We start from the raw sequence: 17960 nt of genomic DNA, 5'->3' as shown, positions 1-17960 counted from the left end.
CAGCAATCGTCTACGTGATTGCTCGGTTCCTTCCATACCATGCGAATAGCAAAGGGCATTGCAACTTTACCTTTCTCCTTCATGCAACCATTGAGACGAGACGAACAGTTCACACAGACAATATATGGTACCCATTTTCGGTCCCAATCACCTAACTTGCACCCGAAATAAAGATCATACAATTCTTTCACTACAGGTGACACATGTCGCCTGCATGATTTAGTAGTGTACTCCCCATAGGTGTAGCAAAAATTATTTGGGTGATTTAAACATACCTGTGACACTGTACAAACACTAACAGAAATGCACCACTAAAACAAAAAGGAGCACTCAGCACAAGGTATATTTAGATTGCACGCACGAATGAACAGCCAAACAAATGAAGCATTTCCTCACAACTGGTAAGAAGATGATATTAGGGATCAACAGACAAAGAGTCGCACGCACTGTTTCCATGTTCAAAAAATTAATTATAAGAAAACTTTTCGGCAGTCGTGACATGAAGGCGACCTTAATAGATTGCATTTCTTAAAAAATCTACCTATTTACTTTTTATAGCCCTTCTTACGTAATGAAGTATTTTTAAAACTGAGAGTGCTGAAAAAAAAAAACAAATAAGTTATTCGTGCTTGGGGGGTCAAAATACATAAGAAAAAACCATGTATATTTTTGAAAATTCTTCATTGTTGATCAGTGTTACGATTTTTTCCCTGTTCCACTCTCACATACTGATTGAGAACAGTATTATTGTCTAGATGCCCATAATCTCTGCCTTATCTTACTCTTATGATCGCTACGTCAGATAGATGGTGGTATCACAGTCTTTGTTGAATGTAGTTTTTCTGTTACATTTTTCGAATGAGGTGTACCAACTTGACACGATTCTAACAGCCTGTTGCAGCTTCCATCAGTATACAGCGGGTTATTTATATTGCTACTCTGGCTTCATGGGTCAACCACAACAAAACCAATGACAGTGCCATTTTATTCTTGATCAGAGATCTGCAAACATCATTACAATAAGCAGCCTATGCTTTGTACACATGCCGTTACTCTCCACACCAAAACATCCACATAGGCAGGAACTTTAGTATACATATTCAAGTATGCCAGCTATATTGCATTCTTGTGCTGTAAGGTGATACCCCCAGTCTATTGGCAACGTATTTGATTATTACGATCCCATACAGGTACCACTGACTGACTGGCAAAGTTACCCTGACATTGCCCTCATTACAAAATGCATGCTGTGTGGAGTTCTGGGTCGCAGACCTATGTTTGGACTGTGTACCGCTTTCAACTTGTCCAACAAGAACCGACTGGTTTTAACTTGCTCACAGCATCCTATCAGCCTAGACTGACATGTCTGAGCAAGTTCTAACTTGTCCACTTTGGGGCAAGTAGTTTAAACTTGGTAGCCGTCCTTACCACAACAGAATAACGTGGGAAGTAACCAGTGTGTGGAGAGGTTGTGTGTATATAGACCCACCAGTTTACACATCTAGTTAGCTGTCAAAGCACAGTTTCCATTCACAGGTACATTTTATTTTGCTTTGATCGATATGCCTCAATGCTGAAACTACGCCAGTCCTCGAGTTTGCGGCCATAATTGAACTGAAGATTGTACAACAATGTAGAAAAGTTTGGTTCAAATGGTTCAAATGGCTCAAATGGCTCTGAGCACTATGGGACTTAACATCTACGGTCATCAGTCCCCTAGAACTTAGAACTACTTAAACCTGAGGACATCACACAACACCCAGTCATCACGAGGCAGAGAAAAATCCCTGACCCCGCCGGGAATCGAGCCCGGGAACCCGGGCGCGGGAAGCGAGAACGCTACCGCACGACCACGAGCTGCGGACAGAAAAGTTTGGTTCAAACAATTATAGTGGAGGAGCTTGTGTGGCAATCAACCGACATCGAAAGTCATCCTACCACAGGATACAACCTACATGATGTAGGAAACATTGTATTCTTGAGCAGAGGCGTCAACACCAGCAGCAGACGTAACAGCAGCAGTTGCTGAGATACCCATCGATAGTAACAGTGTTTGGCGGTATAGAACTAATAGTATTGGAATATGAGACTGCAGATAGCGTGTGTTTAAAAAAGCCAAGTTGTTCAAACAAACAAAAAATGTATGATGCTATATACACTCCTGGAAATTGAAATAAGAACACCGTGAATTCATTGTCCCAGGAAGGGGAAACTTTATTGACACATTCCTGGGCTCAGATACATCACATGATCACACTGACAGAACCACAGGCACATAGACACAGGCAACAGAGCATGCACAATGTCGGCGCTAGTACAGTGTATATCCACCTTTCGCAGCAATGCAGGCTGCTATTCTCCCATGGAGACGATCGTAGAGATGCTGGATGTAGTCCTGTGGAACGGCTTACCATGCCATTTCCACCTGGCGCCTCTGTTGGACCAGCGTTCGTGCTGGACGTGCAGACCGCGTGAGACGACGCTTCATCCAGTCCCAAACATGCTCAATGGGGGACAGATCCGGAGATCTTGCTGGCCAGGGTAGTTGACTTACACCTTCTAGAGCACGTTGGGTGGCACGGGATACATGCGGACGTGCATTGTCCTGTTGGAACAGCAAGTTCCCTTGCCGGTCTAGGAATGGTAGAACGATGGGTTCGATGACGGTTTGGATGTACCGTGCACTATTCAGTGTCCCCTCGACGATCATCAGTGGTGTACGGTCAGTGTAGGAGATCGCTCCCCACACCATGATGCCGGGTGTTGGCCCTGTGTGCCTCGGTCGTATGCAGTCCTGATTGTGGCGCTCACCTGCACGGCGCCAAACACGCATACGACCATCATTGGCACCAAGGCAGAAGCGACTCTCATCGCTGAAGACGACACGTCTCCATTCGTCCCTCCATTCACGCCTGTCGCGACACCACTGGAGGCGGGCTGCACGATGTTGGGGCGTGAGCGGAAGACGGCCTAACGGTGTGCGGGACCGTAGCCCAGCTTCATGGAGACGGTTGCGAATGGTCCTCGCCGATACCCCAGGAGCAACAGTGTCCCTAATTTGCTGGGAAGTGGCGGTGCGGTCCCCTACGGCACTGCGTAGGATCCTACGGTCTTGGCGTGCATCCGTGCGTCGATGCGGTCCGGTCCCAGGTCGACGGGCACGTGCACCTTCCGCCGACCACTGGCGACAACATCGATGTACTGTGGAGACCTCACGCCCCACGTGTTGAGCAATTCGGCGGTACGTCCACCCGGCCTCCCGCATGCCCACTATACTCCCTCGCTCAAAGTCCGTCAACTGCACATACGGTTCACGTCCACGCTGTCGCGGCATGCTACCACTGTTAAAGACTGCGATGGAGCTCCGTATGCCACGGCAAACTGGCTGACACTGACGGCGGCGGTGCACAAATGCTGCGCAGCTAGCGCCATTCGACGGCCAACACCGCGGTTCCTGGTGTGTCCGCTGTGCCGTGCGTGTGATCATTGCTTGTACAGCCCTCTCGCAGTGTCCGGAGCAAGTATGGTGGGTCTGACACACCGGTGTCAATGTGTTCTTTTTTCCATTTCCAGGAGTGTATTTTGCCATAGAATATGCCAAAGAACTGAAAGTGTAAAAATGCATTCAGTGAAGAGGCAGAATGTATAAGTTAACATAATGTTCTTGTAGGCGTTGAACTGGATGACTGCATAGCTGCATGTGAACATAATGACATACATGCAGAATTTGACATGTGAAAAGGGCAATTATTTGCTAAATATTGCCTTATGGCGAATGGTTATGATGAAAGATGTATAAGCATTTATTAATAAGTGTCTATGTATAGGAAAGTAATGAAATTAATATTGTTTTTATGAGTTACAACATATGTCTAATCTCCAGTCATGCATTTCACTGTATTTCCATTTACTGATTTCCTGTACGTGACATAACTCCAATTGGTTACTACAACATGAGAGATGCACAAAAGTATTTGTGACCTAAAGCATAAGAATGGCTGCATTCAGCATTAACAGAAATGTGTGTACACAGATCGAACTAAGCTTGTTAAAAGTGCTGCTTAACCTGTAAGTTATACCAGTAGTGTCAATATGTGCGCCATGTGCATTTTTTTAATACTATGGAACAATTCAATGTGTTTTATACTTGAAATACAATTTTTAAAATACATGATAGAATTTTTTCATATGTGATCATAAATCTATAACCATAGTTGCCTATTGCAACAAGCAACATGCATGTGGTTTTTTTTGTACGCATAGTGTTATTCTGTTCACCAAAACACCTGCTTCGGGAAGAAAGCCAAATAGGCGCTTCAGTCTGGAACCGTGCGACCACTACGGTCGTACGTTCGAATCCTGCTTCGGGCATGGATGTGTGTGATGTCCTTAGGTTAGTTAGGTTTAAGTAGTTCTAAGTTCTAGGGGACTGATGACCTCAGATGTTAAGTCCCATAGTGCTCAGAGCCATTTTTTTGGTTTCCTCTTGTTTCCATTGAGTTTTTGTTTGGTTTAAAATTATGGCGTTTTTGTATTTAGTGGCTTGTACATTGGTTGTCCTGTCCGCCTCCGTTGCTGCGTGGTCATTGCGGCTGAATGCCATGCGGAGGACCCGCGTTCGGCTCTCGGTACTGCCACAGATTTTTCGTTTCAACGAGTATTGGTACTGGGTGCACTCAGCCTCGTGAGTTTAACTGAAGAGCTACTCTACTGATTAGTAGCAGTTACAAGCTCAAGAAATCCGACAACGACCGGGAGAGCGGTGTGCTGACCACATGCCCCTCCATACTGCATCCAATGGCCCCATTGGCAGCGGATGACCCGGCGGTCGGTCAGACCCAACTAGCCCGTCTAGGGTTGAACGCGGAACTATGCCTACCTTCACTGATCGACCAATGTGTGTCTGTATGGTTGAAATAATGGGCTGTTGTTGTTTAAGGAATACCTTATATTCCTTGCATCAGACAGTGGATGCATTTGGTGCTGTGCAAAAGGTTTCTGCCTCATGTGTCTTCTCTGCGCTTTCTGCAGTAATCTGTCTCTTATGTGTAATGTTAGTGTCCCTGTCGTGCTGACATCAGATTAGAAATGTGAAGGTGATGAAACTACCTGTTAAGATTTACGAATTAGATGTCAGTGTAAATCTAGCAACTGTCTCAAGATCCTTCTGACTTTCATCAGTATATTTAAAACATCAGTGGTGCCTTACCCCTCACCCCTTAACTTTTAGATTTCTATGTGCGTCTCTTCTCTGAACGTTAAAACACTCTTGCTACACTATGTGATCAAAAGTATCCGGACACCCGAAAAACATAAGTTTTTCATATTAGGTGCATTGTGCTACCACATACTCCCAGGTACTCCATATCTGCGGCCTCATTAGTCATTAGACATCGTGAGAGAGGAGAATGGGGCGATCCGCGGAACTCACGGACTTCGAACGTGGTCAGGTGATTGGGTTTCACTTGTGTCGTACGTCTTACGCGAGATTTCCACACTCCTAAACATCCCTAAGTCCACTGTTTCCGATGTGTAAACATGAAGGGACACGTACAGCACAAAAGCTTACAGGCCGACCTCGTCTGTTAATTGACAGAGACCGCCAACCATTGAAGAGGGACGTAATGTGAAATAGGCAGACATCTAACCAGACCGTCACACAGGAATTCCAAACTGCATCAAGATCCACTGCAAGTACTATGACAGTTAGGCTGGAGATGAGAAAACTTTGATTTCATGGTCGAGGGGCTGCTCATAAGCCACACATCACGCCGCTAAATGCCAAACGACGCCTCGCTTGGTGTACGGTGCGTAAACATTGGACGATTGAACAGTGGAAAAACGTTGTGTGGAGTGACGAATCACAGTATACAATGTGACAATCAGATGTCAGGGTGTGGGTATGGCGAATTACAATGGTTCAAATGGCTCTAAGCACTATGGGACTTAACATCTGAGGTCATCAGTCCCCTAGACTTAAAACTACTTAAACCTAACTAACCTAAGGACATCACACACGTCCATGCCCGAGGCAGGATTCGAACCTGCGACCGTAGCAGCCGCGTGGTTCCGGACTAAAGTGCCTAGAACCGCTCGGTCCCGGCGCCGGCTTATGGCGAATTCCCGGTGAACTCATCTGCTAGCGTGTGTAGTGCCAACAGTAAAATTCGGAGGCGGTGGTGTTATGGTGTGGTCGTGTTTTCCATGGAGGCGGCTTGCACCCGTTGTTGTTTTGCGTGGCACTATCACAGCACAGGCCTACGTTGATGTTTTAAGCATCTTCTTCCTTCTCACTGTTGAAGAGCAATTCGGGAGTGGCGATTGCATCTTTCAACACGATCGAGCACCTGTTCATAATGCACGGCCCGTGGCGGAGTGGTTACACGACAATAACATCTCTCTAATGGACTGGCCTGCACAGAGTCCTGACCTGAATCCTATAGAACACCTTTGGTATGTTTTGGAACGCCAACATCGTGCCAGGCCTCACCGACTGACATCGATACCTCTCCTCAGAGCAACACTCCGTGAAGAATGGGCAACCATTCCCTAACAAACCTTCCAGCACATGATTGAACATATGCCTGCGAGAGTGGAAGCTGAATTCCAGCATTACCGATGCACTTGTAAGTCATTTTCAGCCAGGCGTCCGGATACTTTTGATCACATAGTGTATAGTTCAGACTATATTGAAGTCCATGGTTATTATATAGGGTGGTCAGAAACACTCTGAAAAGTCTGTAAGGGCGTTGCAGGTTTGTATCTTACTGAGAAATAATTGTTATGAAGAAAGTTCGACACGTCGCGCCGTTTCCGAGTTAATTAGCATTGAAGTTAGCCAGTGAGGCTGTTACGAGCGCAAATTCAAGCGGCCCGCCAGAGACGGTGTCACCAAACGTATTCAACATTTGGTTTATTAAAACCGAACAAGAGAGCGATACAAAAATTGTACATGAGACACTAGTAAGGATTGAGCCCGATTAAAGGCTGGGCAGTCTAGTGCGCTATCATCTAAGCTATGAGAACAACTGGCACTAAGCACATCTGGCGGACCGCTTGAATATGCGTGCGCAACGGCCTGATTGACTAATTTCAATGAAATTAGCGCGGAAAAGGCGCAACGTATCGAATTCTTTTCCAAACAATTATTTCTCAGCACAATCTATCCTGCAACACCCTTACAAAATTTTCAGACTGTTTTTGATCACCCTATATGCTCACCCAATATTTTTACCTTCTGTATCTGCGTGGCCTGACGGCAGCCTTCTACCTATACTAGCATTATACCATTTCTTGAACGTTTCACCGACTTCCAAGGGCTACTATTAATAGGAGACCTTTATTAATATGAGAGAGTGAAACCTTTTCAAACAATTCCTCCTTTATTTTACTTATCAAGAAGCTATTTTCGGTAAAGCTTCGTGTTGACAAACGTTTTCTGAGGTCATGGTCTCGCTGGGCAAAATACTGCCTGCTTGGATGAGTAAGTGTTGTTGCTCCCAGACCGTTAAACTATCCAACTGAGTGAGTTTTAATTATAACAACTGGAATATACGGCGTTACCACGTGCAGCTAGGAAATGCGGTACATCCATCGGGTATAGGAAGACATTTTTAACTGTTAACAGAGCTTTCATATATGCTGTGAACATCTCTGTCTCTGATGTTCTACTGTACCTTATACCATACACAACACAATACTCTGCGTTTGTTTCTAAAAGCCATAAGCAGAAGGAATTGTATTTATGCTACTTTTTCTACAGCTGCATCTGTATAAATACCCCGCAAGCTACCATACGATGCATGGCGGAGGGTACGTTTCAACATGACTAGTCATTTCCTTTCCTGTTACACTCGAAAATTTAGCGAGGGAAAAACGATTGTCTATGTATTTTGTTATAAATCCACAAAAAATTTTATTAATCAGCTAGTTCATTTAGAACAGCAACGACCGTCTTCAGACCGAAAAAAATAATACACAAAGGTAGCTTGATGTACATTGTCTCCAAATTAAATAAAATATAGAATCAGAAATGATTATTATCAAAAATGACAGCATTTTCGTATCTGAGTGAAGCCAGTACATTAGATAATCCGTGTACTGGATTCACCAGCTACGGAAATGCTGTCATGCTTGCTAATAATGATTCTTGATACTGTAATATGGAATCAGAAATCATATTAGCAAAAATGAAAGCATTTCCCTGCCTGATTGACTCCATTACTTTACATAATTAGTGTACTAGATTAATTCAGGTACGGGAATGCTGCCATGCTTGCTAATAACGATTTCAGGTTCTATATTTTATGTAATTTGGAGCCATTGTACATCAAGCTGCCGTTTTATGCTATTCTTTTGGGTGTGAAAATGGTCACAATGACCTAAATCAGCTACTTGATTAATAATATTTTTGTAGTCCATGACTAGGTCTATAACAAAATAAATATTTCCTGGATGGCTGTAAATCGGTCTTGCGAATATTTTTACAACTCGTGGACTGTCTATGTGCCACTGTACGAGCCGTAATTTCTTTTATCTTGTCCTCGCCCTCCTTATGCGAGATGTTGTTGGTAGTAGAATCGTTCTGCAGTTAGTCGCAAATGCTGGTTCTCTAAACTTTGGCAATAGTGTTCCTCGAAAAGAACGTCGTTCTCCAGGGATTCCCATTTGATTTCACGAAGCATTTCCGTAAATACTCGCATGTTGATCGAACCTTCCGGTAAGAAATCTAGCAGCACGCATCTCAATTGTTTCCACTACCTCCTTTAATTAGATCTGGTGGGAATCCCAACCACTCGAGCAGTATTCAAGAATTGGTTGCACAACTGATCTGTTTGTGGTCTGCTTTATAGATCAGCTACAAACACTCGAGCAGTACTCAAGTATGGGTTGCACAACTGCGCTATTTGTGGTATCCTTTAGAGATCAGTCATATTTTCGAAGAATTCTCCCAAAGAACAGAAGTCGACCATTCGCCGTACCTACTACTGACCTTATGTGCTCGTGCCATTTCATACCGCTTTGCAACGATACGCTCAGATATTACATCGAAGTCACTGCTTCAAACAGCACACCACTAATACTTTAATCGAACGTTGCACAATTGTTTTTCCTGCTCGTCTTCATTAACATACATTTTTAGCAAGCTGCTATATACCACACCAAGAAAAATTCTGTCTTAGCCACTCTGTATCATTCTACCATCACTCAACGGCGACACTTTCCCGTACATTCCAGCGTCATTATTGCAGCAGGCACTTGTGCTTAGGATGACAACTTGGAGTCATCATAGAATATTTAGCTCACAATAATAGCCAACAATAATAGTAATATTATTAGCATTAGCAACAGCTGCTAGAGTTGTCGTTGTAGGTGGTGTGCGAGTTTGAATTATATCAGTAGTTGTAGTTGCAGGTACTGTAATACAAATAATAGCTGACGTATCAAGAGTCAACTGCAGCGCAAAACACAACTTAAGGGGATAGTCTAGTAAAAAATGAAACTTTTCCCTAATTAATCAACTGGGCTCAAATTTTCAACATATAATTTTTGCATGTTGTTAAATATAACTACAAAGTTATAACTCAATCTATCCAACCGTTTTTGAGAAATTATTATTTTATTTTGAAGGTTTTTTAAAAAATCTTCTTTTATACAGTAAATTTACTTGAATGAGCTTGAAAAATTTTACTCTGTATTTAGTAATATAGACAAACAGTTCTGTGTAAGTTTTAGTGAATATCTTTTACGGCGTCATTAAAATTAATTTTCAAAGTTCTGAATATTTTTATTGAAATAATCAAGATATTCACATATCAATATTTTCTTTTCTAAACTTTTTTTCATAATTATACTCAAGACTGTTACTACTGATAGTAAGAGCTATCTCAAAAAATTTCATTACATTTAGGGAATATTTACTATGAAAAACTTATATTTGAATGCTAAATTTCACAAATTAGAGAGACTTGCAATTAAAGCTACGCAACAGAATCATTCCCAGGCCCTTGCACTTCAGTACGCCTGGGCTGTAATTTGTTCTTTTTTGAGCTACCTCAGCTTGTATGGTCGTCAATTTTAATGCATGTCGTCGTCTTTTTTCAGATTCTAGGAACCGTTTGGCCTTTTGCTTCCTTCTTCGCTCGTCTTTCATTTCACCGCTTCAAGTCCTTATTGCTGGCAGTGGAGTGGTCTCTGTTGTTCTTGTTGCTTCTGTCAGATAGCACATTTGATTGAACTGTGAAACGGCTTCTGTCACAGATAGTTCTACTTTTCTTTTCGATATAAATACATTCTTTGGACACTTTCGTCAAATTATACTATGTAAACACTCATTTGCATTTTGTGTCTTTCCAGCAGTGCATCTGGAGAGAACTATATCAGATGCCAGTCTCTGATAAACATTTATCATTGTAACAACAACAGCTGGTCTCAGAGCACTATGGATAGCAGTTTTATGTGTTTCTGTTTGTTCTCCTTTGGCTAGAGCACGATTAAAGAAACACCAAGAATTCTCGCCTTTTGGATACTTCATGTTTTGCGGTTTCTCATCAGTGCTTATGCAGTGGTACAATGTTGCGTAGACTGCACTTTTCATTGCCGTAGTCTCTGGAGCATTTTCAACAATGGCTCTTCTACACACATAAAAAAAGTTTGACATCAGCTCGGTTCCGAGAGCTCCGGAACTTGTAGAGAAATTTGGAATAGAGATCAACATAAACATCATTTCCGCCATTTTTATTGTTCACGAAAACCACACATTGCGTGTTGTACCGTCATACAGCGAGACCTCCAGAGCTGGTGGTCCAGATTGCTGACACACCGGTACATCGAATACACAGTAGCACGTCCTCTTGCCTTGATGCATGCCTGTCTTCGTCGTCGCATACTATCCACAAGTTCATCAAGGCACTGTTGGTCCAGATTGTCCCACTCCTCAACGGCGATTCGGCGTATATCCCTCAGAGTGGTTCGTGGATCACGTCGTCCATAAATAGCCCTTTTCAATCTATACCAGGCATGTTCGATAGGATTCATGTCTGGAGAACATGTTGGACATTCTAGTCGAGCGATGTCGTCGTTATCCTGAAGGAAGTCATTCACAAGATGTGCACGATGGGGGCGCGAATTGTCGTCTATGAACACTAATGCCTCGCCTGTATGCTGCCGATATGATTGCACTATCGGTCGGAGGATGGCATTCACGTATCGTACAGCCATTACGGCGCCTTCTATGACCACCAGCGGCGAACGTCGGTCCCACATAATGCCACCCCAAAACAGCAGGGAACCTCCACCTTGCTGCACGTCTACGACGATTGTCTGTTTGAAGGCATATACGACACTCATCGGTGAAGAGAACGTGATGCCAATCCTGAGCTGTCCATTCGGCAAGTTGTTGGGTCCATCTGCACCGCGCTGCATGGTGTCATGGTTGCAAAGATGGGCCTCGCCATGGACGTCGAGAGGGAAGCTGCGCATAATGCAGCCTATTGCACACAGTTTGAATCGTAACACGACGTCCTGTGGCTGCACGAAAGCATTATTCATCATGGTGGCGTTGCTGTCACGGTTCCTCCGAGTATATTCCGTAGATAGCGGTCATCCACTGGAGTAGTAGCCCTTGGGCGGCCTGCGCGAGGCACATCATCAACAGTTCCTGTCTCTCTGTATCTCCTCCATGTCCGAACAACATCGCTTTGGTTCACTCCGAGACGCCTGGACACTTCCCTTGTTGAGAGCCCTTCCTGGCACAAAGTAACAATGCTGACGCGATCGAACTGCGGTACTGACCGTCTAGGCACAGTTGAACTACAGAAAACACGCGCTATGTACCTCCTTCTTTGTGGAATGACTGGAACTGATCGGCTGTCGGACGCCCTCCGTCTAATAGGAGCTGCTCATGCATTGTTGTTTACATCTTTGGGCGGCTTTAGTGACATCTCTGAACAGTCAGTGTCTGTGATACAGTATCCACAGTCAATGTCCATCTTCAGGAGTTCTGCCAGAACCGGGGTGATGCAAAACTTTTTTTGATGTGCGTATAATAATGAGTCAATTTCACAATTGTTTCTTCTTTCAAACTTCCATGTGCTTTCCCACCGAGAGTCACGTTTTGTGCCCGATTTCCCTTCACCACATTTCTCAGTCCTGTCTCAAGTTGTTTTGCAATATGATTCACGCACTCTTCCTTCAATATTTACATTCAGTTGAACTAATTATATGTTTTCTACATTTATCTTTTGAATTTCACGAAACCCTTTCGTATTATAACAGTGCGTATACGAAACAACATATTTAGGATGTTTTTTTTTACGAAATTCAGTATTTTATCCCTTTAAGTCATCATCTTCAGACGTTTGACAACCACTGTTGGATATAGACCTTCTACAGACTTTGTAAACCTTCTTTCTCAGACACGCTGGGAGCTCGATACTGAAAATTCCAGGCCTTTTTACTCTCCAGTTGTGCTTCTCATACGGTCGTCCTCTTCAACTGCCCTAAATACAAGAACTCATCAACTGATTCTGGGACTTCTTTCCTCATTTATACTATTTTATTTTCCATATCTTGGTCACATACTGAGTAATTCTGTTAAATTAACATTCAAGCTTACTTTCAAATTTGCTGTATCAACTTCTTCGCTATTTGCACTACAACAAGCAGTAGGATGTCATCCTCAAGACGAAGGTGGTTGAGAATATTTTATTAACTCACATTCAGCCTTCCTATTTCCAGTTTAATGAATGTATTCTTCAGTGTAGTAACATAGGTTGAATGAATGCCTTCTTTCTCTAGGCCTGTTAGTACAGATTTTGTTCGCTCTGAGTCAAAAGCTTTATCTAAAACTATAAATCCCAGACAAAGTGGTCATTCATATTCAGTTATCTGACCCATTATTTCGTTGATGGCTTGCATATAGTCCACTGAATACACACTTCTAAAGCCAGCTTGATCTTATTTGCCAGCCGGAGTGTCCGAGCGGTTCTAGGCGCTACAGTCTGGAACCGCGCGACTGCTACGGTCGCAGGTTCGAATCCTGCCTCGGGCATGGATGTGTGTGATGTCCTTAGGTTAGTTAGGTTTAAGTAGTTCTAAGTTCTAGGGGACTGATGATCTCAGAAGTTAAGTCCCATAGTGCTCAGAACCATTTTTTGATCCTATTTCCGATTAACATCTAATGTGTTTTTACTATATGGTTGGCGACAATTGTAGCTAATATCTTAAGCTTCACTGACAGGAGGGTAAAATGTCTACACTTTTTAATGTTTCCTTTCTCGTGACGTCGAACTGTCTTCCTCGGGAGACATTCTGCAGACAGTTTTACAAGTTCCTTTTGTAGTTAGTTTGGTTGTTTCAAGTTACAAGGATCAATTTGCACGATAGATCTTAATGATGTGAAACGAGTCATTTTAGATTCTCATCGCAGACCTATTTGAGCATGTGGCTACATTCTGGACGTTAGTAAGTCCTAAGCCCCACCTTTTACACCTTACAGTAATAGAAATTCTTCTACGCTATAGAAGATGTCAAGGAATACCTTTCCTCCGGCTTTAATCATGTTGAAATTCCGTCATTTCCAGCTGCATTTTCCTTTTCTCATAACGGGAATGCCTTTGTATATCTCATCAGGCATAATTTCTAGCATGACTTTATATTCATTATTGACCATGTCTGATTCTAACTCATCTCTTGCACGATGTGAACATTACAAGAAGATTTGGAATGCTTGTACAATTGTCTCTATTACTAATTATTCTCCTGTTTCTATCTTACTGATGAAATGTGCTGTCTTCTTCGTGTTCTTGTTTATTGCTATTCCACTTATCATATTTTCATTGATTGTTCTCACATCTCCTTGAAGACATTTCAATATGATCTTGTTCTATTATCGTCTTCGTGAAACTCTCTATGTTTAATAGCCGCCTCGGTCGGTTTGAGATTTTCTTTCCTTTAGCTATTTTCGATATCACATCCACGATGTACCAGAAATTGTATAATTATGATTTATGTGGGAAAAAGAGGGGGTGGGTACTAGATTCGATCCAAATGTGGCTCAGTGCTCTCTCTTCATTTAACGTAACTTCTACGATGTGATCATTAGTGGTCGGAGGTGTAAATGCAGGACATATGAGAAATCTTTCCAAAGTAACCTTTTCTGTCTTCAACTTAAGCGATTTATCATATCTACGGAAAACCTAAGTTAGGACAGTTGGACGGGATTTTAAGCCTTGCACTTCCCGCATGTGAATATAGTGCCTTAACCAGTCAGTTATATGTGCAGATCTGTCTCGATATATGCATAATACGCTGAATTATCCTCTATGTTTTCGATATGAGCCTAGAAGGACTTCGGCGAAAGATGGGATGTCCGTATAGTAATGAAAAAAATGAGAATCATACGTGTAGCTATTCAGAAAAAAAACACTGTTTTGAGAAATTTATTTTAGGTTTCTTCGATAAATTAGAAAACGTCTTCTAACAACGCTACCACAACAAAGGTCAAAATTTAATAATGATTGTGGTGTTGCTCATGCTGCTGAATACTGCATTTTCGGGCAACAACAAAGTTATTATGTGGCAGGTGTCATTAGAGCACAGTTAATAAAGTAATTTCTTGTAATAATGAATAAACTAGGCACTCATCTTTTCGTGTTTCCCACGCTGGTCTCGTTGTAAAATAGTGGCTCAATCGTCAAAAATGTAGGTGGTGATGATTGCAAGCTCGGATGCAAAGAGGCCTAGGTTTTATTCTGCTATATTCAAAAGTTTTATAGATGTGTTTCACAAACCATTCTTGAAAATTACATTTTTGCAGGACAATGGTGATGTAAAAAAGTAATTAGCACTCCGAATTTAAGTTACACTTCCTTTTTATTGCTTTTGTTGCAATATCACGTAACACAAAAAACATCACTTCACAATACAAAACATACTTGAAAACATCTTCCTCACTGTTAACGTTCACATTTTATAAACTGACTATAATATGTGTCTTTCCAACATGACGTCCAAGACTTGACTTTTTCAAGGTCCGACTCCCTAACTAACTAATAATCGCTTACGCGCCCAAAAATCAGAGTTACAAGTACGTCAAAGATCATAGTGACAAAAGAAAGAATACACACAAGAATAATATCACTGCAATTTAAACATATCGATGAATCAAAGTACTTCTACATTAATGAAATCAAATCTGAATGTTGTCTGAGAAATATGTCAACTACTTTACAGAAACACAGTAGAATATTACTGGCATCGAGAGGTTCAGGTGAGGTGTCGTAATGGTTACGTAATTCAAGTACCATTACAGTCTTCAGATACTCTTATCAGACGAATGGGGAATAACGATGAAATTAAGCAGTGGAGGTGAAACAGAGAAGACGGCTGGGCAATAAGGTGGAATATACGCCTAGTGCAGGGATGGCTATAGCGCGCGGTCCACAGGGTTCCTAAACTGAAGCATTTGTCGTACTATATTAGTAACAGTTGTCCTCTGTGGACACAGGGGCATATAACCGTGACGTGTGTGTACGTGTGTTTAGTCGGACGTTGCACTGCGCCAAATAGGCGTGTTATTAGGAAAAACAGCGAACATTTAGGAGAGTGAGACTCACCGGGCTGCAGGCGTGTGGTCATGAGGATGGAGAAGTCCTTGGGGAAGCCTTCCGGGAAGAGCTCTGCGGTGTGGACGCTGCTGAGCGCGTGCTTGCTGATGTGGTAGGCTTCCGCGCCCGGGCACCTGCCCTCCGTGCGGTTGACGCCTCGCGGCAGAGCGCTCAACAGCGCCGCCTCCAGCACGTCCACCACGCCATTGCCTGCAACACAAAGCACGCTTTTCCCTCTAACATTCGTCACGTCTATAGCTATATACAATAATTTCACTAAAGCACATTGTGTGATGCATATGTACCTCACAGTATACAGGGCATCCCATTTATCTTGCCTCCCAATGACTTTGTCCAGAAGGTAAATAAAACAATTGTTTACATAAAAATAAATTTTTGATATACCACGTTTTTAAATCGGACTAGACAAGCAATAGAGAACATGTTCTCTTCCTCCCTCACTTTGCTCAGCCGTGCCCGTCCGCTAGAATTTAGTTTAAAATCAATCGCAAAATTTCTGCCTAACAGACATAAAGGCATGAAAGCGAAGTTCCATGCGGCTTTTCGACGGATGATGCTGTAGTATACAGAGAAGTTGCAGCATTAGAAAATTGCAGCGAAATGCAGGAATATCTGCAAGGGATAGGCACTAGGTGCAGGGAGTGGCAACTGACCCTTAACATAGCCAAATGTAATGTATTGCGAATACATAGAAAGGAGGATCCTTTGTTGTATGGTTATATGATAGCGGGACAAACACTGGTAGCAGTTACTTCTGTAAAATGCCGGCCGAAGTGGCCGAGCGGTTCTAGGCGCTACAGTCTGGAACCGCGTGACCGCTACGGTCGCAGGTTCGAATCCTGTCTCGGGCATGGATGTGTATGGTGTCCTTAGGTTAGTTAGGTTTAAGTAGTTCTAAGTTCTATGGGACTGATGACCATAGATGTTAAGTCTCATAGTGCTCAGAACCATTTGAACCATTTTTAAGGCGGGTGCCAGGTTGAGATTCATTGGGAGAGTCCTTAGAAAATGTAGTCCATCAACAAAGAAGGTGGTTTACAAAACACTCGTTCGGCCTATACTTGAGTATTGCTCATCAGTGTGGGATCCGTACCAGGTCGGGTTGACAGAGGGGATAGAGAAGATCCAAAGAAGAGCGGCGCGTTTCGTCACAGGGTTATTTGGTAAGCGTGACAGCGTTACGGAGATGTTTAGCAAACTCAAGTGGCAGACTCTGAAAGAGAGGCGCTCCGCATCGCGGTGTCCAAGTTTCGAGAGGAGATCACGAATGTAAAATTAGAGAGATTCGAGCGCGTATGGAGGCTTTCCGGCAGTCGTTCTCCCCGCGAACCATACGCGACTGGAACAGCAAAGGGAGGTAATGACAGTGGCACGTAAAGTGTCCTCCGCGACACACCGTTGGGTGGTTTGCGAAGTATAAATGTAGATGTAGATGTAATAAAAACGTGACTAACAGTATATCAAACAAATGTTGTTTGCCTACCAGCAGGATATTAACCAGCACGATTACCTTTCTTGCAACTTCGTTCGTTACGAAGATACGAACAGCAGTACGGGAAAGTCGGATGAAGTACTCACGGCAGCAAAAGCGACCTTTGCCTATTTTTTTGCTCTGATCAGTGTTACTGTGCGGTCAGAATAGTTATAGTGTTCACTATTATTGTTGTCAGTCAGTTTTAGAGAGGCAGCTCGTTCCGACATTTTATAGTAAAAACGTTTCTGATCTTTTATCGTCTGAGACAAGGCAATTGATTTATATTATTCTTGTTACTTCACTTATACGTAGAGTAATACTTTGGAACAGCGTCTTTTGGATTAGAAATTCAATTCCTTTTTGTTTCTTTCGGTTTCATAGGTTCATGTGTAAACCGCTAATACCGACAACGTGCCCTATGGGGTAAAAATAGCGATACTACTCGTCGGAAATAACAGTTAGATACTTTCTATTTATCATACATAGTTCTACAGATCGCACTGACTTCTAACCCTTTTATATACAAAGATATCATCCGTCACTTTATCCCTTTGTGACGATTTTGAGTTAATTAATTCATATTATTCAAAACTTTTCCGTTCTATTTGGTGTAAGGCAAAATCCGATTGGAAACGGGCTGCTGCAAGCAGCTTGATATTATTTCAGAAACTTTGACATCACGATGCCTCTAAAATACATGCCGAATTCAGAACAAGGTGATGTAACTCGTCCACTTGTTGGAGTTTCCAGGGTACTAGAACCCTATATAGTACTTTAAGGAAATGGTCCGTCGGAAACAGTATTCGGACGCACAGTATGATCGACCAGGAACTGGTACGGATTTGTATCTCAAAGTT

The 17960-nt window shown here is 42.7% G+C and overlaps 1 protein-coding gene across 1 annotated transcript in view; it reads right to left on the bottom strand.

Moving 5' to 3' along the window:
- LOC124723106 (collagen alpha-1(XI) chain-like) overlaps window positions 1-17960 on the bottom strand; it is a 543500-nt gene that overhangs the window by 289052 nt on the left and 236488 nt on the right. Inside the window, exon 2 of the mRNA XM_047248286.1 lies at window positions 15618-15818. Coding sequence (XP_047104242.1) covers window positions 15618-15818 — 201 coding nt within the window. The remainder of the gene's footprint in view (window positions 1-15617; window positions 15819-17960) is intronic.

The sequence above is a fragment of the Schistocerca piceifrons genome, chromosome X, assembly GCF_021461385.2.
Source record: "Schistocerca piceifrons isolate TAMUIC-IGC-003096 chromosome X, iqSchPice1.1, whole genome shotgun sequence".
Taxonomy (NCBI): Eukaryota; Metazoa; Arthropoda; class Insecta; order Orthoptera; family Acrididae; genus Schistocerca; species Schistocerca piceifrons.
The sequence above is the reverse complement of the archived record's forward strand: the minus strand, read 5'-3'. Positions and strand labels throughout refer to the sequence as shown.